General features: G+C 43.5%; 1 protein-coding gene across 2 annotated transcripts; it reads right to left on the reverse strand.

The window, feature by feature from the left end:
* Positions 1-575: 575 nt before the first annotated feature.
* Positions 576-20,999, reverse strand: LOC134339193 (repulsive guidance molecule A-like). 2 transcript variants are annotated; one of them, XM_063035567.1, is made up of 4 exons: positions 20,835-20,999; positions 19,881-19,983; positions 8,383-8,882; positions 576-5,773 (listed from the first exon to the last, which is right to left on the reverse strand). In XM_063035567.1, the coding sequence occupies exons 2-4, from the start codon at positions 19,960-19,962 to the stop codon at positions 5,141-5,143; spliced, it is 1,215 nt and encodes a 404-aa protein (XP_062891637.1). In that variant the 5' UTR covers positions 19,963-19,983; positions 20,835-20,999; the 3' UTR covers positions 576-5,140. The 2 variants fall into 2 exon arrangements, with proteins under 2 accessions (XP_062891637.1, XP_062891638.1); XM_063035568.1 differs by lacking the exon at positions 19,881-19,983.
* Between the last annotated feature and the right edge of the window lie 1,867 nt (positions 21,000-22,866).

Below are 22,866 nucleotides of genomic sequence, written 5' to 3' on the forward strand. Positions count from 1 at the left end.
ATATGTCTTCTTGAAGGTAGTTAACAGCAGACACAGATTGCTGGGCTTCTGGCGGCAAATCTGCCAAAACCTCAGTTTACATCAGTGAAGATGAGGGGGGGCAGCCAACACTGGCCAATGTTCTCCTGCAGGAAACAGCCGGGTTGCCTCGTTGGTCCAAGTGAAAATGAGAATCTGCATATCTGCATTTCCTTAGTAAGGTTTATAATGGCACCATTGTTACATCCCTTGGTGAATAATATCTAATTTACACCCTCTCTGTTAATGTGGTCTGATTGTACCATGCTGTTGTGCATTATAGTGAATTCCAAAGGTATAGGCTAAGGGAAAGTAATGTCTGCTGCTAACAGGTAAGGTGAGTGATGAGAAGAGAGGAAATTTTTTGATGGTCGGACCCTTTGATGAGCACCGACAAGCAAATCCAGATTTCAGATAGGACTGCATTTTAATAAATTGCTTTCTCAAGGCCATCAGCCCAAACAGACTAATTTTAATTAAAATGAAAAGCTGGAGAAGGAAATTTGAAAGTGATCGAAAATTCTAAACTTAAACTAGATAACAAACTCTGATAAAGGTGTTCAAGTAGGTTTAAATAATTGCAAAATATAATTTTAAAATCAAAATGACAAAGATTGATTTGAGTTTAAAGTACAAGTAATTAAAAAAAAGATTATGTAAAGTGAATAAATGATGCACCTGCTCCTAGCTTTTTAATAAGGTCAGCAAGCCTATACAGATGAATGGGATGTAATTCTTATACAACTATTCAGCTCCTTTGCTTGCTACAGTTGTGCTGTATCACTGGACTCTGGTGAAATCATCAGAGTGGAAAGTCAGATGCAAGAGGAAGAAGCTGGGGAGCCAGTGGAGGATACCTAGTGGTTCTCTAAGGATCATTGGCTAACGATAAATGTGCGGTATAACGTACAGAGAATCTGCTGGAGGAACTCAGCAGACTGAGCAGCATCTGTGGGGGGAAAAGAGTTGAAACCCGTCATCAGTCAATTAACGAGGCTAATGATGCCATGACACAGATTACCAAGCAATTCATGGTGATTTGTAACTTGCATCAGTTGCCCATGTTACTCAATTCTTCTGAATTCTACCTTATTTTCTATTGGTAATGTGTGGCACAATTTACCATCACTTACCTGGAAAAATATTGGCCAAGATATATGATTAGATAATGTGAAGAGAATTGCGTCTGTAGAAATGACCCACAGTTGGTGAAACTTTTAATTGCATTTTCAACGATCATGACAAAGATTTTGGCTCTATTATCACAATTTCACCACTGAGTTAGAAGGTAAAGGGTTGAACCATGCCTTGAGCAGTTCTATCAAGTGGAAATGGAAGCTCTAGCTTTGAATTATAGGATATTTGTGTTTATGGCTAGGTAGGGGCTATGGAAGGCTATAAAAACCTTCCATTTAACTAATCACCTTAAAAAGATGGCCACGGTCATTGAAGGCTTTTCTTTTTGTTGTTACTCATTAAATACAATGCAAAGCACATGGTGTTGTAGAGTTCTTTTGCAGGGGATACCAAACTGATGGAGAATACATACATTCTGAACTATCTGCAGAGCTACAGAAGTTGGTGCAATTTTTATTACAAATAAATGACGGAGAGTATCCTTTGAAAAGATTGCACTCGTGTAAAATCTTCTTTTCTCTCTGCATCCCTATATCTAATATTCCATTGTGCATTCTGGATTTCTCAGAGTAACCCCTGGCATTGCAGGCTGTTGAGTTTGTGGGGATGCATGTTAGAATGTTAATTGCTGATGTTAAGTTGCTGAGGAGAAATTAATGGATGAACAAACACGAACATTCTGCAAACTGTGTGTTCGTTGTATGAAAGATCTTGTTAAAAGTAGCAGATGTATTTAAAATAAAGCAGAAAATTTGGTAACAGAACTGATATATATATGCCATAAAAGTCACCCCCCCCCCACCCCCGGCATCATCACAAACGATCTGTATGGAAGGGGACTTAGTTAAAATGGGAAGCACAACATGTTATATTAACAACAATTTTCCACAGTCAGTAATCAGGTCAGTTTTTCCTTCTGCTAGCATGCTAATTTGGTGAATGTTGCTGTCCAATTGTGCTAATGGAGTCCCCAGAATCATGCCTACTTTGTGAAACAATTTAATCACAGTTGATTTCCACCATGTCAAAAAGTCACTCAGGTGAAAGCAAGGGTTTCATACACCTCTGTTGAAGTCACCTTAGCCACATTATTTGTACATCATCATCATTTTGCTACGGATGATGTAGGCGACCACGGTCTTCCATCTGTTTTTCGTCTGAGAAGTTCTAATAAGTTTTTCAAAACTTTTGTCTGCCCATTTCTTGATGTCACTCATGAATGTCATACGCTCTCGACTGCGACTTTCTTCCATCAATTTTTCCTGTCACTGCAAGATGTTCGAGCTTCTCTTTCCTTAGTCCACATCCCAGAAATTCCATCTGCCATTTCCTGATTGATGATATCAGCTCTCTTCTTATTCAGGCTTTTCGCAACATTTCCTCATTTGTTCCTCTGTCCTTCCATAATATTTTCCATAATATTTTCATCACCTTTCTGAAAAAACACATCTCTGCAGCTTTGAGCCTTCCCTCATTTTGCTTTGATATTGTCCAACAGTTGCTTCCATATGTTAGTGTAGAATGGTACACCGTCCTTTCTTGTGGCTTTTGCACAAAGGTTTCTGTTGCCTGGCTGAAATCTATCAGCTGCAGTTGGCTGAGTCAAGGCATCTTCAGTGTTATTTATTGCTTTAACTTTCACGTTGGCATTCATTTAAAACAACAGTTCTGATCGTATGCTCTTGAAATTATCCTCTTAGTCATGTTTGGACATGTTCAACCATCAATAACGAGTAGAAAGAGAAAATCAGGATGCCCCTGGATTTGAAGGGCTACCTACAAAAGTTTTAAGAATGTCTCATGGCCACATACCAATGTGTCCGTATATCCCAACCTGGCTTGGATTCTCATTCATTAAACCGTCAACTTATGAAATTGCAGCAGTTGTATTGCAATAGATCTTGCTGGTTAGTGTAATTGGTTCTGAATGGCCCAGGACTTCCACACTGCTCAGCACACTTGTTCATTTTCCTCCCTCCGCAGATGCCACCCGACCTGATGAGCATTTCTAGCATTTTTTAACTTTATTTTGGGTTTGCACCTTTTATGATATTTTGTTTGCTCCCCTCTTACCTCTGTGACCTTGGTATGCCAGCCCGCTCCTTCCATCCCATCAATGAGGAGTCTTCATTGCTTTGATGCAAGGCTGATTTTACAGATTTGTAAATCTGAGAGAGAGTGATTTCATGGACTGGTTAAATATCTGACGTTACAAGTGAACACCTGCTTTACATTGAGTATAAATAGATATTTAATTATACAGTAACCTAACGGTTGGCATAATGCTATTACAGCAAAAGTGACCCGGCTTCAATTCCACCACTGTATGAAAGTTGTTTATATTATATAGTGGGAATAAACGGGACCTTTTCAGAATGGCAGGCAGTGACTAGTGGGGTACTGCAAGGCTCAGTGCTGGGACCCCAGTTGTTTACAATATATATTAATGACTTGGATGAGGGAATTAAATGCAGCATCTCCAAGTTTGCGGATGACACGAAGCTGGGCGGCAGTGTTAGCTGTGAGGAGGATGCTAAGAGGATGCAGGGTGACTTGGATAGGTTAGGTGAGTGGGAAAATTCATGGCAGATGCAATTCAATGTGGATAAATGTGAGGTTATCCACTTTGGTGGCAAAAACAGGAAAACAGATTATTATCTGAATGGTGGCCGATTAGGAAAAGGGGAGGTGCAACGAGACCTGGGTGTCATTATACACCAGTCATTGAAAGTGGGCATGCAGGTACAGCAGGCGGTGAAAAAGGCGAATGGTATGATGGCATTCATAGCAAGAGGATTTGAGTACAGGAGCAGGGAGGTACTACTGCAGTTGTACAAGGCCTTGGTGAGACCACACCTGGAGTATTGTGTGCAGTTTTGGTCCCCTAATCTGAGGAAAGACAATCTTGCCATAGAGGGAGTACAAAGAAGGTTCACCAGATTGATTCTTGGGATGGCAGGACTTTCATATGATGAAAGACTGGATCGACTAGGCTTATACTCATTGGAATTTAGAAGATTGAGGGGGGATCTTATTGAAATGTATAAAATCCTAAAGGGATTGGACAGGCTAGATGCAGGAAGATTGTTCCTGATTTTGGGGAAGTCCAGAACGAGGGGTCACAGTTTGAGGATAAAGGGGAAGCCTTTTAGGACCGAGATTAGGAAGAACTTCTTCACACAGAGAGTGGTGAATCTGTGGAATTCTCTGCCACAGGAAACAGTTGAGGCCAGTTCATTGGCTATATCTAAGAGGGAGTTAGATATGGCCCTTGTGGCTAAAGGGATCAGGGGGTATGGAGGGAAGGCAGGTATAGGGTTCTGAGTTGGATGATCAGCCATGATCATCCTGAATGGCAGTGCAGGCTCAAAGGGCCGAATGTCCTACTCCTGCACCTATTTTCTATGTTTCTATGTTTCCTTCCCGTGCCCACATGGGTTTCCTTCCACATTCCAAAGGCGTGCAGTTTGGTAGGTTATTTGATCACAGGGGTGTAATCGGGCAGTGTGTGCTGGTTAGGCCAGGAGGACCTGTACTATGTTGTATCTCTAAATAAGGTAAACAGCGTTGCGTACTAGACAAGAGTCTTTGAGGCAAAATTATGCCAGTACAGAGACTATGTAGTGACGATTGCCTGGCGTGGCTGTGTATAAGGGAGAACTCTATAGGACTGTATCTTTGAGCAGAAAATAGGCACTGGAAAACATTTGATTGGACTGTGTATGGGTGGATACTGGACAGAGTGGATATCTGACAAGACTGAGAAGTGGGTATAGCAGCCAACCTGACTACACCAGCATGGCAACATTCACGACTATCTGCTACAATCAAGTATTTATGGGTTAAACATCAGAGGCCAAATGACTGAAATAGCAGCATTACATTGATTTCAACAGGCTGCAATGCTGGGTCCACTTCTCAGATTGGTTTTCATTATAGGTAAGTACGACAGATTCCAGTGCAACATCATGCACCGACACAGTGTTTAGAAACCCAGGATTTGGAAGAAAATGTCCTTGTTGCAGAAGGGCACCCACAGCACAGAAGCAAACAGTAGAAGGCGGCCAGGGGTTGTTCTGACAGGCACGCAGTTCCTGAAAACATGAAGCAGCTCCTTATCTGGATATAAAGCTTTTGCATCTTCCACAGCCTTGAATGCTGCCATTGAAATATTAGGATTACCAGTCACCAGGATATCAAAGACACAACACTCGAAGTAGGCATCTTCGACCAGAAGACCTTCCTTGCACTTGGCTTTGGCCCTTTGTGCATTATGGAAGAGGGAGCTCCAGGGAAGCCTCTCTGTTAGTGGACATCCTGATAAGCAGAGCTGCAGGTCCTGCTCCTCTGTGTGTGAACTGGCCACTTCCTCTGGCATGAGGATGGCAAAGCTCAGGTGTTGTCCCACCTGCCGCACTATCAGAGTTGTGCCAATGTAACTGGCCTGGATCTCCACGTGGCTGGCCTTTAGCTTTCTCTTGATAACCAGACTGTTGGCCCCATTTCTATCACCACCATTTACAGAGCCATCAACAAACGCAGCAGGAACGTTGCCGATTTCAGCTTGATACACTTTCTGGTCTATGCATTCCTTGGAGTTCTTAAAAATAGCTGTGACCTGTAAACCAATGAAAGAAAAAGTCAATTTTCTCTGTAATTTACGCTCTCTGTCACTCACATTTACTGAAACAGTCCAATATTATTCTCCTTTACCCTGTTCCTCTGCATCTTCAGTGCCTTTGCGCTGCCTCTCGCATACTGAGTGCTCTTCATCAGTGTCCCATTCCCTTCGTAATACTCAAAGCTCTAGAACATTCTGGGAAACACCTGCAATTCCAGACCAAGCTGCTAGGATTTACTTCCTGGCCAGGACATGGCTCCCACTGTCCCCAAGCGGGCGGTAGTGGGGATGCGAAGGTCACTTACCTCTTTCCAGGTCGTTGGTACAATATACAAAGAGGGTGTGGAGAAAGATGCAAGGGCCTGGGTCACTGTTCATCCCAAGCAGCTGTGTGATGGAGGGCCCTTTGATCTATGGACATCAAGTGATGCTGGAAGGTCATCAACTCGGTAACTTGGTCTGCCCGAAAACTTACTGCTTCGCCAGCACATCGAGATGCCCATAGAGGAGTGCTGCCACCCGCCACACTCCAGGCTGCACGATTATGTGCTGAGGGAGACACTGAACCCCAGTGTGACCACTGCAAGGCCGAGTGGAGGAAGTCCACAGTACTGGGTTCTTTCACTGATGGATTGGGTGAGGAAGATCTTCAACTACTGTAGCACTGTACCATCCCAGGGGCCACATGAGTGGCAACGTTATAAACAATGTAATTTAACACTAAGCACATTGTCTACGAGTGTAAGAATGAAAAGGCATTGCATGGTTTATTCTTGTAAATGTACTTTATTATGAATTAAGTTTATTTTGGAAGAAATGTACTGAATTTTCTGGACAAACTTTGAAGGAAATTCACATAAAATGCTAGAGGAACTCAGCAGGCCAGGCAGCATCGATGGAAAGGTATAAACAGCCGACATTTCTGGCTCGGCACCCTTTATCATAACTGGTAAGGAAGGGGGATGATGCCAGAATAAAAAGTTGGAGGGTGGGGAGGGAGGACCAGATGGAAGGTGAAGCCAGGTGGGCAGGAAAGGCAAAGGGCTGGAGAAGAAGGAATCTGATCAGAGAGGAAAATGGACCACAGAAGAAAGGATAAAAGGAGGGGCACTGGGGGGAGGAGATAGGCAGGTGAGGAGAAGAGATAAGAGGCCAAAATGGGTAATAGAAGAAGAGAGAAGAGGAAGGGAAAAAATTTTACTGGAAGAAGAAATCGAGGTTCATGCCATCAGGTTGGAGGCTCCCTCAGTGAAGTGTTGCCTGACCTGGAAGGAATATTTGGCGTCCTGTATGGAGATAAGAAAGGAGGTAACTGGGCAAGTATTACATACCTGCCACTTGCAGGGATATGTGCAGAGAGGGAGATTAGAAGGGAGCAACGAAGGGTCAAGAGAATTGCGGAGGGAGCGATCCCTGAATAAAGTGGAGAGTGGGGGGTAGTGAAGTAAAGATGTGCTTGGTGGTAGGATCCCGTTGAAGGTGGCAGAAGTTGCGGAGATGTTGTGTTAGATACGAAGTCTCGTGGGATGGTAGGAGAAGCCAAGCGGAATTCTATCCCTGTTAGGGAGGTGGGAAGATGGGGTGAACTTTTCCCCTGCTGCTCTCCTGTGTTGTACCTCAACTATTTCACAGAACACCAAGTGAATTCTCTTGTAGTAATGCTGGGAAATCCATCTGCTGATGGAATTGGTGCAAAAACTGCATGCCTGCTCTGTGGAATGAAGGGTTAAGAAGGATACAGGAAGGAAAAAAAAAGGTGATGTACAATATTGAATTTATTGTTAGCTATTTTTAGTTTTTCAGCGATCTTAATCTTTGAACTGAAAGGGCAGTCTGATAAGCAGAGCTGTTATTAATTCCCCAGTCGTTTGCTGTAAACACACTTGTCATGTCAGCACTGAAGCAACTTTAAAAAAAAAATCATCTAACTGATTTTTCATCACTTCTATATATTACTGAACCGCAGGGACATTTGGAAGCATTCAATTCCCTTGACTGTTTCAACAGCCAGTAATGCTTGCAGCAAAGGCCTTGCAAACTCGGAAAGCGTCTTTCAAGTTGCTGCAGTGGGATAACTTATTCTGCTCTGCCCACACGCCTCACAGGACCTCACTACTTAGGATGGTGCTTATGAGCAAATTGACTTTGTAACAGGCACCTTCATCCTTCTTTCCGAACGTCAGTGAATTACACAGTCACCTTCCTATTGGGAAACAATTTCATTCATCATTAGTACCGTATCAATGGAAATTAACATCTGTGGTGATAATTAATGCCATTCTTTTAATGAGTATTAGCAACATTCTGTTTTAGACTATTAACATCATTATTTGTCAACGTTTTAACTTATTTGTAGGATGTGGGTATCACTGACAGTAACACTATTATGTTACTGAACATTAATACCGTTCCTTTAGAGATTGCTAATGCAACTTAATTTGCGAACGTTGAAGTAAAGCAAATTTTAAATTAATTAAATCAACTTTCTGGTGCACTATACCAGCAGTAGTGATGACTATAGTACACTGGAAAGTTAGTTCATTTATTTAATCAATGAACCAATTCATTCATTTATTAAATCTGTCAGCTACACCAAAGGATATTACCTTACTGATTGCTGAGATGTTATGATGTGATGAGATTGGTGCATTAGTCAATTGCAGAGATAAGTAATTGTTGTCAATCACTGGCCACGCGCCCTGAACTCGGCATGTCTGAAAATCATTGTGAAATGTGCGGATGTGGAGGTTCCCAAAGATGCCACAGTAGAGGTAGGTTGGCTTTTGGCGCTGCTTGAAGTAGAAACTCTTCTCGTATGTGCAGGTGTCTGGCAGGTGTGGATTTTCCTGATTATCCGCTGGCTCCCGTCGCCGTGGTAACGAGACTTCTCCCTCCTTGGAGCAGTTATGCTGGATCATTAAATCCTCAATCCCTTGCACAGCAGAGTGGTAGGCCAGGTCCCCGCGGCAGAACCAAGCAGTTCGTTGGGTACAGCGCGAGTAAGATCGTAAGGCAATGCAGTAGTCTTCATTCAAAGAAGCTTCGAGACGGGACGTAGCAGAAACAAACTGAGAATTGCATCTGAGAATCCTGCACTGTGACATCACTGCAAAATGACATTAAACATTAAGGATCATTGTATTAGCTTAGCGAGTTAATCATTAGTAAGCAACAAATAAGATACTAGAGGGACTTAGCTGTTCAGGCAGCATCCGTAGAGCAAAAGTCAACAATTCGGATCAAGACCCTTAATCTGATGAGTTCCTCAGTATTCACTTATGACAACATGTTAATCATTAGCATCACCAAATGTATTCTTTAAAACTCAGCGTTAATATTGCATGTACAAGCGGGGAGTAGAGGCAAAAAAACATCTCCTCAGGCACATTGGGACCAAAGGCAAAAGTCATTAACAAATCCACAAAGGCTACATTGCTATAAGAAGCAGAGCTCATGAAGACACCACAGATATAGTAGAAGCAACAGTTTAAAAAAAATCATTAAGAACACCATGGGCACATTATGGCCAAGGAACACTAGAAAAACATATAAGAACAGGAAAAAGAAAAACAGATGTTGGAAATAACAGGTAAGGCAACTTGTGGAGAGAAAAGCAGAGAATGCTGGTAATTAACCACAAATTTATGCTCTCTTGCTCTCTCTGTCCCCACAGATCCTGATTTGCTGAGTACTTCCAGCAGATTTCTGTCTCTGTTCGGGATTTTCAGATCTGCAGTCTTTTAATTCCACCCACAGGAACAGAGGTGAAAAAATTTCTCATTATTTTCCTTCCAGTCCTTCTCCTGCCCTTTCAGCCAAATTGCTCTTGAGATCAGGGCCGATCTGTGACCAAGATCCATGTATTCACATTTGCTTTGTATTCCTCAATATATTTGTTTCATAAAAATTAATCTCAGATTTAACATGAACCATTGACTGAGTATCAAAAGCCATTTGCTGCTTTAGATATGTTCCATATCCAGCACTAGATATCCAAACCAATTACACCTCAAACTGCCCTATTCATATGGCTTACGATGTTGAACATTTAATTTCAGAAAATATAAACTAACTCTATGTAATCTCTTATTTTTATTCCTTGGTAATCAGATATCTAATCAACTCTACACTTTGCCAATACATCTTTCCAAAGATACGGTGCCTAGATCTGACTGTGGTGCTCCAAATCTATTTTAGTCTGCATTTTATATCGTGATTTTTAAACCCCTGCAATATTCTGTAGGTGTAATGGTCAGGATTCCATTAGTCTTTTATTACTAATTACGTTTGAGCATGAGACCTCTGAACGTGGTCTCCAAAGTTTTTGTTTGGAGTTCCACTCCCTCAGTTATTTTACCATTTATGGATTTTGGGCATCGAGGGAGAGAGGAAGAGGAGAGCCATCTGCAGTACCACCGACGCGGCAGAGAGGGCCTCAAGATGGCTGTGGCTCAAAAGAGGGGAGCCATGGAGTCATAAGTAGCTAGCCATCTGGACACAAGCTGGGGTCTGACCAGCCCCGGCTGGGTGACCTGGATGATGTTGAAAGACCCAAAACACCCGATGATTCCAGGAACATCACTGAAGATGTGTCCAGAAGCATCAGTGGATGTACGTACACAGCTTACACCCTGAGTTAATCAGTGACAACCAGGAAAGACTGGGTGACAACCACGAAAAGAGTGGTGACGACTGGAGAGTCAATGACAGCCCGGAGAGACGGCAACCAGGGCAGAACGGGCTGGCAACCCAATCCGTGTCCTCTGAGAGGAGGACCCCCACAAAAGCTACAAAGAATCTAAGGAAAAGATACCCCCAGGGGTGCCCAAGAGGGGGGGAGGAAGAGCACCCCAGTCGGATGGACACAACGACATCAGACCCAGGCAATGAACAAACGACGATGAGGAAGCAGTGTGCATGTGGCAAAATCTGCAAGAATGGTCGCAGCTTGCAGATCCAGCAAGCGAGGATGAAGTGTTTGGCGGGAGCAGGAGCAGCACAATGCGCAGGTGTCCAACCTGGTGAGACAAAGGAGGAGCCAGGCCCAGAGTCACCCCATCGTGCCCGGAACCTCCAAGTGTTGCAAACTAATCCCTCTAACATGAAGTCTAACAGGAGGCGGATCAAATGGCCTGCAGCTAACATGACTTCACTGTGGAAGCAGTTTGATGACGATGTTAACCAAATTCTGGAGGCAACGGCGAAGGGAGGGGTTGATAGGAAGGTGCAAGCCATGACAACAATTATTGTTAGTATCGCAGCTGAACGGTTTGGAGAAGAGGAGAAGGAAGGCTCCAAAACATCTTACTCGAAGAACCAAAGAGTATTGAGGATCCACAACATCAGGCAGGAGATGAAAGCGCTGAAGTCCCAATACAAGGAGGCAGGAGAAGAGGAGGGCATTGGCTTGGCCCAGCTGATGCGCATACTACGAAAGAGGATCAGGGTCCTCCGCTGGGCAGAGTGGCATCGGAGGCGGCGTCGTGAAAGGGCCCGAAAACGTGCTGCCTTTATCGCCAACCCCTTCAAGTTCACCAAGGAGTTGCTGGGGGAGAAGCGCACTGGGAAACTGGCCTGTTCGCAGGAAGACACAGACCAACATCTGAAGAAGATATATAATGATCCTGAAAGAGAGCAGGAGTTGGGAGAGTGCGACATCCTAATAGACCCACCTGAACCGGATGTGCAGTTCGACATGTCAGAGCTGCAACTAAAGTAAGTCAGAGAGATCATCCGCAAAGCAAGGGCAAGCTCGGTTCCAGGACCAAGCAACACCTCGTACAAAGTGTACAAGAACTGCCCCAAACTCCGGCTGCATCTGTGGAAGATCCTAGAATGTTCTGGAGAAGGGGGAAGATCCCAGAACAGTGGAGAGTGGCTGAAGGGGTGTGGATCCCGAAGGAGGAAAATGCCACCCAGATAGATCAGTTTCGCATCATCTCCCTGCTGTGTGTCGAGGCGAAGATCTTCTTCAGTGCAGTTTCCAACCGGTTGTGCACCTACCTGGCAAAGAACACCTATATTGATACATCAGTCCAGAAGGGTGGCATTTCAGGGATGCCGGGCTGTCTGGAGCACATCGGTGTGGTGACACAGCTCATCAGGGAGGCCAGAGAGAACAAGGGCAACTTGTCAGTGTTGTGGCTCGACCTGGCAAATGCATATGGCTCCATTCTGCACAAGCTGGTGCAGCTCACACTGACCAAATATCACATCCCCAGCAGAATCAGAGACCTTATCGCTGATTATTACAGGAACTTCAGGATGAGTGTCTCTTCAGGAGCAATTACATCAACCTGGCACAAGGTGGAGGTCGGCATCATCACAGGGTGCACTATCTCAGTGACACTGTTCTCCCTAGCCATGAACATGTTCACTAAGTCTGCTGAACCAGAGTCCAGAGGGCCCAGAATGAATTCCGCTCAACGGCAACCACCTATCAGGGCATTCATGGATGACCTCACAGTCACCACAGAATCAGTCCCAGGCTGCCGGAGGATTCTGCAAGGGCTCGAAAAGTTGGTGGAGTGGGCCCGGATGCGTTTCAAACCTGCCAAATCAAGATCGATGGTGCTGAGGAAAGGGAAGGTGGAGAACAAGTTCTGGTTCAGCATCGCAGGCACAGCCATCCCAACCATCACAAGAGAGGCCAGTCAAGAGCTTAGGCAAAGTTTTTGACAGCTCTTTAAGGGACACAACATCCATTCAGGCAACTTGCACCGAGTTGGATGGCTGGCTGAAATCTGTGGGCAAGTCTGGCCTACCTGGGAAGATTAAAGCCTGGGTGTATCAGCATGGCATTCTTCCCAGAATCCTGTGGCCCCTCCTCGTCTATGCAGTTCCGATCTCGACAGTCAAAACCTTGGAGAGGAGGGTTAGCAACCACCTCAGGAGATGGCTGGGGCTGCCAAAGAGCCTGAGCAGCATCGCACTCTATGGGCACCACAACAAACTGCAACTGCCCTTCAAATCCTTGGAGGAAGAATTCAAGGTAACAAGAGCCAGAGAAGTGCTACAGTATAGGGACTCAAGTGACCCGAAGGTGGCTAGAGCAGGGATCCAAGCAAGTACTGGCACGAAGTGGAGGGCAGAGGAAGCTGTTCAGGAGGCAGAGGCAAGGCTGCGTCACAGGAGGCTGGTGGGAGTGGTCACATGAGGCCGAGCTGGGCTAGGATCCTTTCCAACTCCCCAAATGGACACCAGAGGGAAGGAAAGGCGTCGTCTAGTTCAGGAGGAGGTGAAAGCAGTAGTGGAGGAGATGAGAGTCTGCAAGGCGGTGGGAATGAAGCAACAGGGAGCTTGGACAAGATGGGAGAATGCGGTTGAGAGGAAAGTGACCTGGGCTGATCTTTGGAAAGCTGAACCACACCACATCCAATTTCTCATCCAGGCAGTGTACGATGTGCTTCCAAGCCCATCAGACCTGCACACATGGGGCAAGGCAGAGTCATCTGCGTGCCCACTGTGCTCCAAGAGAGGAACCCTGGAGCACATCCTCAGCGGCTGCACAAGGGCATTTGGTGAGGGACGGTACCGATGGAGGCATGATCAGGTCCTGAAGACCATCGCTGAAGCCGTCAGCGCAGGACTTGAGTGGGCGAAGTGGTCCCGACCCTCCAAGCAGACCATTGCCTTTGTCAGAGCTGGGGAGCAGCTAATACCTGCCAAAAGAACATCTGCAGGCATTCTGACCTTTGCAAGGGATTGGCAGCTGTTGGTGGACCTCGAAGGGCAGCTGAAGTTCCCCAACCTTATCGCAGCCACCACCCTGCGACCAGACATTGTCCTAGTGTCTGAGTCTACTAAACAAGTGGTGCTGCTGGAGCTGACAGTCCCATGGGAAGATAGCTTGGAAGAGGCCTTTGAAAGGAAGCTCTCCAAGTACGCAGGACTGGTCAGCAACTGTCAGCAGGCTGGATGGAGAGCGAGGTGTCTCCCGGTGGAGGTTGGTTGTAGGGGATTCGTAGCCCATTCTTTAGTTAGAGCCTTCAGCATTTTGGGCATCGAGGGAGAGAGGAAGAGGAGAGCCATCCGCAGTATCACCGATGCGGCAGAGAGGGCCTCAAGATGGCTGTGGCTCAAAAGAGGGGAGCCATGGAGTCACAAGTAGCTAGCCATCTGGACACAATCTGGGGTCTGATCAGCCCCGGCTGGGTCACCTGGAGGAGGGTGTGTGATGTTGAAAGACCCAAAACACCCGATGATTCCAGGAACATCACTGAAGCATCAATAGATGTATGTACATAGAGTACATTGTTCTGTTACAAAGTAAGTGATCACCTTCGTTAGCACAGTTGTGACAATACCCTCTTATTTTATCATTTCCATTCACACTTCTTATATTTCCACCTAACTGGATTTGTTACACTCGTCCTATAATCTGAGTTGTTTATACATAAAATGAATAGTTGAGGCCCCAAAAGATCCTGAAATATTGAATTGCTACCCATAATCCCTTCTGCTTCCTAACCAAAGGAACTTCACTGGATGCCACCTAATAAATGATATGTGTAGACATTTTCCTGTCCATTATAATTTACAACTTCCAGAACATTAATTGGGTTCATCTGGCTTCATTTACTCTTCACATATCTACTCTAGCTCTTTATGAATAAATGAAGTTTTTTAAGGCATTTAGTGATTTCCTAACAACAGCTATTAGGATAACTAATCTACATTCTCAAGTTCTTTTCCATTATATTTACTAAGCAGTGGAGTAAGAAGCACAATTTTCCAATTTAAGGAAATGGTTCCCAAAATAAGGGAATTTGGAAAGGCTACAAAGGGGAACAATAGCATTTTTGGCATGCTCTGACAAACATCACTGGATCCTGGGAACATGTCACTCTTCAGTGTTTTCTTAACACCAGGGTACTGATACAGAGAGGAAGAAATGTTAATAACTCAATTGGACAGAGACTAAATCGTTAGTAATACTGGTACATCTGTCTCTCACCATCACAGCCATTCTCCAGTCAGCTTCCCTTTATATATTGCTTATCAGAATTTTAATAATGTGCTCCACATGGTTTTTATAGACACTCTATGTCTGCAGTTTATTTCTTCTGTGAGGCATACAGTAAAGTTGTAATATGTTTACATGATTTACATGTAATGTACGTACAAGACATCATTCTGCAAGGTACTATGATCAAATCTCATTGCAGTATTACGTAGCCTTTCTCATGTAAGCAGGTTTTGATTTAGTACTGTTGTGTAAAATAGGTGAAAAGTGCAAGCAGTTTGTTTTCATAAGACCATATGATATAGGGGCAAAATTAGGCCATTTTGGCCCATCAAGTCTGCTCTGCCATTTCATCATGGCTGATTCATTTTCCCTCTCAGCTCCAATCTCCTGCCTTCTCCCTGTATCCCTTCATGCCCTGACGAATCAAGAATCTATCGAGCTCTGCCTTATATATACCCAATTGCTTGGCCTCCACAATTGCCTGTGTCAACGTATTCCACCGATTCACCACTCTTTGGCTAAAGAAATTCCTCTTCATTGCAGTTCTAAAAGGACACCCCTATATTTTGAGGCTGTGTCCTCTGGTCTTAGATTCCCCCAAAATACAAAATATCTGCTCTATCGAGACCTTTCAACATTTGCTAGGTTTCAGTGAGATCATCCCTCGTTCTTCTGAATTCTAGTGGATACAGGCCTACAGCCATCAACTGCTCCTGATATGACAAGCCATTCAATCTTGGAATAATTTTCATGAACCTCCATTGAACCCTCTCCAGTGTCAGCACATCCTTTCTTAGATAAGAAGCCCAAAACGGCACACAATACACCAACTGGGGCCTCACTTGCATTATAAAGCCTCAAAATTGCATCCTTGCTTTTATGTTCTAGTCATCTTGAAATGAATGCTGACATCAGATTTGCCTTCCTCACCACAGACTCAACCTGCAAATTAACCTTTTGGAAATCCTGCATGATGACTCCCAAGTCCCTTTGCACCTCAGAGTTTTGAATTTTCTCTCCATTTAGAAAACAGCCTTCACTTTTACTTATTCTACCAAAGTGCATGACCATACACTTCCTGACACTGTATTCCATCTACCACTTCTTTGCCCATTCTCCTAATCTGTCCTAATCCACCAGTAACCTCTCTACTTCCTCAAAACTACATGCCTCTCCACCTGTCTTTGTATCATCTGCAAAGTTGGCCACAAAGCCATCAATTCCATCATCCAAGTCATTGATATATAATGTAAAAAGAAGCAATGCTAACATAAACCCCTGTGGAACATCACTAGTCACCAGCAGCCAACCAGAAAAGGCTCCCTTTATTCCCACTCTTTGCCTCCTGCCAATCAGCCACTGCTCTATCCATGCTGGTACCTTTTCTGTAATGCCAGGGGCTCTTAACTTATTAAGCAGCCTTGTGTGCAGCACCTTGTCAAAGGTCTTCTGATAGTCCAAGTGCATGACATCCACTGACTCTCCTTTGTCTATCCTGTTATTTCTTCAAAGAATTCCAACAGATTTGTCAGGCAAGATTTTCCTTGAAGAAACCATGTTGACTATGGCTTATTTTATCATGTGCTTCCAAGTACCCTGAAACCACATCCTTAACTACCAATTCCAACATCTTCCCAACCACTGAGGTCAGACTAACTAGCCTATAATTTCCTTTCTTGAAGAGTAGAGTGACATTTGCAAGGTTTCATACGTCCAGGACTAGAATAAATTGATAGTTGAAAGATCACTTTGGCCACTTCTTTCAGAACCCTGGGCCATACACCATCTGGTCCAGGTGACTTATCTACCTTAAGACTTTTCAGTTTCCCAAGAACCTTCTCCTTAATAATGGGAACACTACACACTTCTGCCCCCCGACTCTCTCAAACTTCTGACATACTGCTTGTGTCTTCCAAGTGAAGATTGATGCAAAATACTTATTCAGGTCATCTGCCATTTCTTTGTTCCCCTTTACCACCTCTCCAGCATCATTGTCCAGTGGTCCAATATTTATTCTCACCTTTCTCTTACACTTTATGTATCAGAAGAAACGTTCGGTGTCCTCTTTAATACTATTGGTTAGCCTACCTTCGCATTCCATCTATTCCTTCTTTATTACTTCTTTAGTTGCCTTCTGTTGGTTTTTAAAAGCTTGCCAATCCTCTAACTCCCCACTAATTTTTGCTCTATTGTATTTCCTCTCTTTGGCTTTTATGTTCGTTTTAACTTCTCTTGTCAGCCATGGTTGCATCATCCTGCCTTTAAAATACTGTACTTGGAATGTATATATCCTGTGCCTTAGGGATTGCTTCCAGAAATTCCAGCCATTGCTGCTCTGCTGCCATCCGTGCCAGTGTTCTTTTCCAATCAATCCTGCCACTCCAATTCCCTTTATTCCATTGCAATACTGATACATCTGACTTTAGCTTCTCCTTCTCAAATTGCAGGATGAATTCTATCATATTATGAACACTTGTCCCTTAAGGTTCCTTTACCTCAAGTCTCCAATCAGTTCCGGTTCATTGAACAACACCCAATTCGGAATAGCTGGCCCCCAGTGGGCTCAACCACAAAGCTGCTCTGAAAAGCCATCTCAAAGGCACTCTAGAATACCCCTCTTGGGATCTATCGTCAGCCTGATTTCCCCAATCTACCTGCATATTGAAATCCCTCGTGACTATCGTAACATTGCCTTTTTGGCATGCATTTTCTATCTCCCATTGTAATTTGTAGACCACTGTTTGGGCATCTGTATATAACTCCCATCAGGGTCTTTTTTACCCTTACAGTTCCTTAGCTCTAATCTTCTTTCAGACACAATTCAGTGATGCCCACAACATCATACATGCCAACCTGTAACTGTGCTACAAGTTCATCTACCTTATTCCCTATACTGCACACATTCAAATGTTACACCTTCAGTCCTGCGTTCACCCTTATCGATTTTGTCCTCCATTTACATTGCAGCTCATCCTGTTGTCTGCAATTTTGGCCTATCAGCCTCTCCTTGCTAGCAGGCTCACTACACTCTGCCTCTATTTGTAAACCAGCTACATCATCCTAGCACTATTCCCCCTGCCAAATTAGTTTAAAGCCTCCTGAACACTCCTAGCAAATCTGCCCGCAAGGATATCGGTCCATCTTGGGTTCAGGTGTAACCCAACCCTTTTGTACAGGTCATACCTTCCCCAGAAGACATCCCAATAATCCAGAAATCTGAACCCCAACCCCCTGCACCAATTTCTCAGCCACACCTTCATCTGCCAAATCATCCTGTTTTCACCCTCACTGACTTGTAGCACAGGCAACAATCCAGAGATTACTACCCTGGAGGTCCTGCTTTTCAGCTTTCTACCTAGCTTCCTAAAATGTTCTTCAAGACCTCCTCGCCTTTCCTACCTAGGTCACTGGTGCCAATATGTACCAAGATTTCTAGCTCCTCACCCCTCCCGTTAAGAACATCATGGACCCAATCCAAGACCTCCCTGACCCTGGTGCCTGGGAGGTAATATATCATCCACGTCCACAGAATCTCATCTCTGCTCCTCTGTCTATCGCCATTGCAGTTCTCTCCGCCTCGCTCCTCTTCTGAGCCACAGCACCAGAGTCAGTGCCAGGAGCCCAGTCACTGCAGCTTGCCCCGAGGAGGCCATCACCCCCAGCAGTATCCAGTGGTACACTTATTATTGAGGGGAATGGCCACAGGAATACTCTGCACCGGCTGTGCATTTTAAATTAAAAGAAGTGGATGCTAGAAATCTAGCAAAATACATCTAAAATAATGCAGATACCCAGCAGGCCACACCTTTTTGAAACCCACCAAGTGCAAGATTTCGACCTGAAATGTCAACTATTCCTTTCCTCCCACAGACGCTGCCCAGCCCGTTATGCTCCTCCAGCGGTTTGTTTCTGTTAAACCAATAAGCAACTGAATCATCTGTTGTTAACCTTCCTCTCTCGGCCGGTACACCTGTCATTCACTTTGCCTCCACCATATCACTGATCTCCCTCCTGGCACTTATCCGTGTAAGCGGAACAAGTGCTACACATGCCCTTACACTTCCTCCCTTACCACCATTCAGGGCCCCAAACAGTCCTTCCAGGTGAGGCATCACTTCACCTGTGAGTCGACTGGGGTGATATACTGCGTCCGGTGCTCCCGATGTGGCCTTTTATATATTGGTGAGACCCGACGCAGACTGGGAGACCGCTTTGCTGAACACCTACGCTCTGTCTGCCAGAGAAAGCAGGATCTCCCAGTGGCCACACATTTTAATTCCACATCCCATTCCCATTCTGACATGTCTATCCACGGCCTCCTCTACTGTAAAGATGAAGCCACACTCAGGTTGGAGGAACAACACCTTATATTCCGTATGGGTAGCCTCCAACCTGATGGCATGAACATTGACTTCTCTAACTTCCGCTAGGCCCCACCTCCCCCTCATACCCCATCTGTTACTCTTTTTTATGCACACATTCTTTCTCTCACTCTCCTTTTTCTCCCTCTGTCCCTCTGAATATACCTCTTGCCCATCCTCTGGGTCACCCCCCACCCCGTCTTTCTTCCCGGACCTCCTGTCCCATGATCCTCTCGTATCCCCTTCTGCCTATCACCTGTCCAGCTCTCGGCTCCATCCCTCCCCCTCCTGTCTTCTCCTATCATTTTGCATCTCCCCCTCCCCCTCCAGCTTTCAAATCCCTTACTCACTCTTCCTTCAGTTAGTCCTGACGAAGGGTCTCGGCCTGAAACGTCGACTGCACCTCTTCCTACAGATGCTGCCTGGCCTGCTGCGTTCACCAGCAACTTTTATGTGTGTTGCTTCCATATCACTGATGTTTCCTTTGCTCGCTCCTCATTTCTCTGCTGCTTAGTCTATGTTTGATTTTGGAACTTCCCCTGGTTTTGCTGAAAGATTATAGATGTCAGATGTTAACTATGCTTCTCACTCAACCTGCACGGCTGGTTTTTCGGCACATTTACGTTTTGTTTCACACCTCTCCCAGAATTAATTTTGGCCGATGTCATGAAAGGGAAGTGCTGGACACTTAAACCTATGGGTGAGTAAGCACATTTGGGAAACACCGTGTTTGTGAATGATGATTAATGTTGTGGTATGAAATGTAGATACCTACCTGCATTACAGAACTGGTAAACCAGCATGACTCTCAGCACAATAAGCTGCAGCTGCTGTGAAGTAAGGGAGCTGGATTTCATCTTGGGTTTCAACCTGTGTCTCTGATCAAACAACAAAGAGAATATCCAGCATACAGTGTTGTCCCCCAAGTACATCATTACTGCTTGCCACCCCAGCCTACTGCAAAATTATTATTCCTCATTGTCTCACCCCATTACACCAATATTACATCTCAGCCCTTTGCACCGTTAGTGTGTCTCTCCATCCCACAGCCCCATTATTACTTCTCGTAACTCTTCCCATTTTGCTATTATTACATATCTCTAGCCCATTCTTTTACACATTCCTTCATTACCACGAACTCCATTCCAACTGCACTACCATCACCCTCATATTACATTCCATTACACAGTCATTGCCACACAGACCATCCCATTACACTGTCACTACCATGCACTCCATTCCATTCCATGGTCATCACTATACCTTCCATTCCATTACACCATCATTACTCTTGTATTCCACTCCATCACACCATTGTTACTGCACACTCCACCCATTACACTGTCAATGCCATGCATTGCATCTATTACACGGTCATTACTCATCATTCGTACCCATAATAACATTATTACTCCTCACTCCCCAAGTCAATAAACTAGCTCCCGCATATCCATCCAATTGCCCATCTTTAAGATCACACACCGTCCCATTACATCATTACCTGCCACATTCTACTCACTTTCATTGGATATCAGAGTGTATCAAATCGAAACTCATCACATTATTACACCCTCACAACCAATCGCATTACCCCATCACCTTCTTCACATTCCACTCATTATAGCATCATGACCCCTTGCAGGACCACTTGCTATGTGTTGTGATAATTACATGTGTCAGCAAATTTGATCCTTAACTGCATTACATGTTCAAATAGTTTTATACTTACCAGCAGTTTATTGTGATCGCTTTAAATTCCTATTGTGTGCATATATTGTTTTCCTTAAAACTGCTGTCTAATCAGAACGTCCATAAAATATCAAAGTAGCATGTAAATTCTTCAAAGAAATTAATATTATCAATTCCTGGAGCAGCACTAGCCGACATTCTCTGCATCCCATGTATCCCTGGACTTTATCTGTTTAGAGACAGTGATCTGCCTACTTCAATGTAAATTTGCAGAATAGATAATAATTAATCTGTGAAGTACTTTTGGTACCGTTGTGAAAGAAAATTGAATAAGCTAAAGTCCAGAGTACCAAACAGCACCATGGCTGAGAAGAAGAAGGACTGGATAAATCAGCAAGTATTGGAAGAGGCTTCGATTGCTTACACAGTCTGAAGGGGCTACGGCAGCCCATTACACGGGTTCATGGAAATGAATTAGTTGCAGTAGAAACATTTGCAATGGGTCTTGATTTTTGGTCGGAGAGGGGAAGGTGAGAAGAAAGAATTCGTCCAAACGAGCTAGACCAAGTCTAAAATGAAATGCATACTCAGAGGATCAGGCTTTCTTTTCCTTTTCAATATTTTATTAATTTCTTACGTAAAAGAATACAGAGTACAGTAGGATATATAATATATATCGATTACAATATATTGAAATCACAGATAAAGTGTAATTACCCCATATCCATATAAATTAAATTTAAACATAATATTGAAAAGAGATCATTTTATTACACAAAAAAATCTAAACCCACTACCAGAAAAAGAACAGCGGTTAGTTTAAAAAAAAGGAAAAAATCCTTAACATATAGTAAAACATATTATTAGCCAACATCTGTGCTTAATATCAAATCAAAGATTTCAAAAATAATTCAAAAAAGGTCCCCACAATGTTAAAAAATCTTGTCTAGGTTCCGAAATTGAACAGCGAATCTTCTCCAAATTTAATCATGACATAACATCATGTAACCAATGAGTATGAGCAGGCGGAGTGGCATCCTCCCATTTAAGCAACAATGCCCTCCTGGCTGTGAGAGAAATAAAGGCCAAAATATGCAGATCATGTGTCTCCAAAATAATATCATTTCCTCCAACAATACCAAATAAGGCAGTCAAAGGATTAGGTTTAAAATTTACCTTAAAAAGCACCAAAAAAGTTTGAAATACTTCCTTCCAATATTTTTCAAGACACGGACAAGTCCAAAACATATGGATTAGTGAAGCTTCTCCATTGTTACATCTATCACAATGGGGAGATATATCCGAATAAAAACGAGACAGCTTGTGTTTAGACATGTGGGCCCTATGAACCACTTTAAATTGTAGAAGGGAATGACGGGCACATAACGATGAGGTATTAACCAATTTAAAAATTTCATTCCAAGTGTCCTCAGAAATTGAAATCTGTAAATCTTGTTCCCAAAGGTTTTTTATTTTTACCTAAAGGAATATTTCTCATTCCCAACAACATACCATAAATATTAGATATAGATGCATTATGGAAGGGTTTCAAATTTAATATTATATCAAGTAAATTTTTATCTGGACTTTTAGGAAATGTATGTATTTGAGAACGCAACAAGTTTCTAATTTGTAAATATCGAAAAAAGTGAGCTCTCGGTAGGCTATACTTAACTGACAGTTGTTCAAATGAAGAGAGACTATCTCCAACAAACAAATCATGAAAACATTTAATACCCAATCTATTCCACTCTTTAAAAATTACATCAAACATAGAAGGTTTAAAAAAAAAGTTAGAAAAAATGGGAGTGGAAAGTGAAAAATTCAATAAACCAAAATATTTTCTATATTGTACCGAAATCCTCAAAGTGTGTTTAACTACAAAGTTATCAGTTAAATTACGTAAAGGTAAAGGAACTGAGGATCCGAGAAGAGGAATGACAGAAAATTTATTAACACAGTTAGCTTCTAAAGAAGCCCAAACCGGACAGTCCACTCGATTAATATAATATAACCAAAACGTAAGATTCCGTATATTGACTGCCCAGTAATAAAACCTAAAATTAGGTAAG

The sequence above is a fragment of the Mobula hypostoma genome, chromosome 2 (assembly GCF_963921235.1).
Source record: "Mobula hypostoma chromosome 2, sMobHyp1.1, whole genome shotgun sequence".
In the NCBI taxonomy this organism is placed as follows: Eukaryota; Metazoa; Chordata; class Chondrichthyes; order Myliobatiformes; family Myliobatidae; genus Mobula; species Mobula hypostoma.

Excerpts from the sequence above, each read along its gene's own strand:
- LOC134339193 (XM_063035567.1), bottom strand. The coding sequence starts at position 19,962 with ATGAAATCCAGCTCCCTTACTTCACAGCAGCTGCAGCTTATTGTGCTG. Across the intron at positions 8,883-19,880 it reads TTACCAGTTCTGTAATGCAG|TGATGTCACAGTGCAGGATT; the intron begins GTAGGTATCTAC and ends GTCATTTTGCAG. Across the intron at positions 5,774-8,382 it reads ACATCTCAGCAATCAGTAAG|GTCACAGCTATTTTTAAGAA; the intron begins GTAATATCCTTT and ends ATTGGTTTACAG.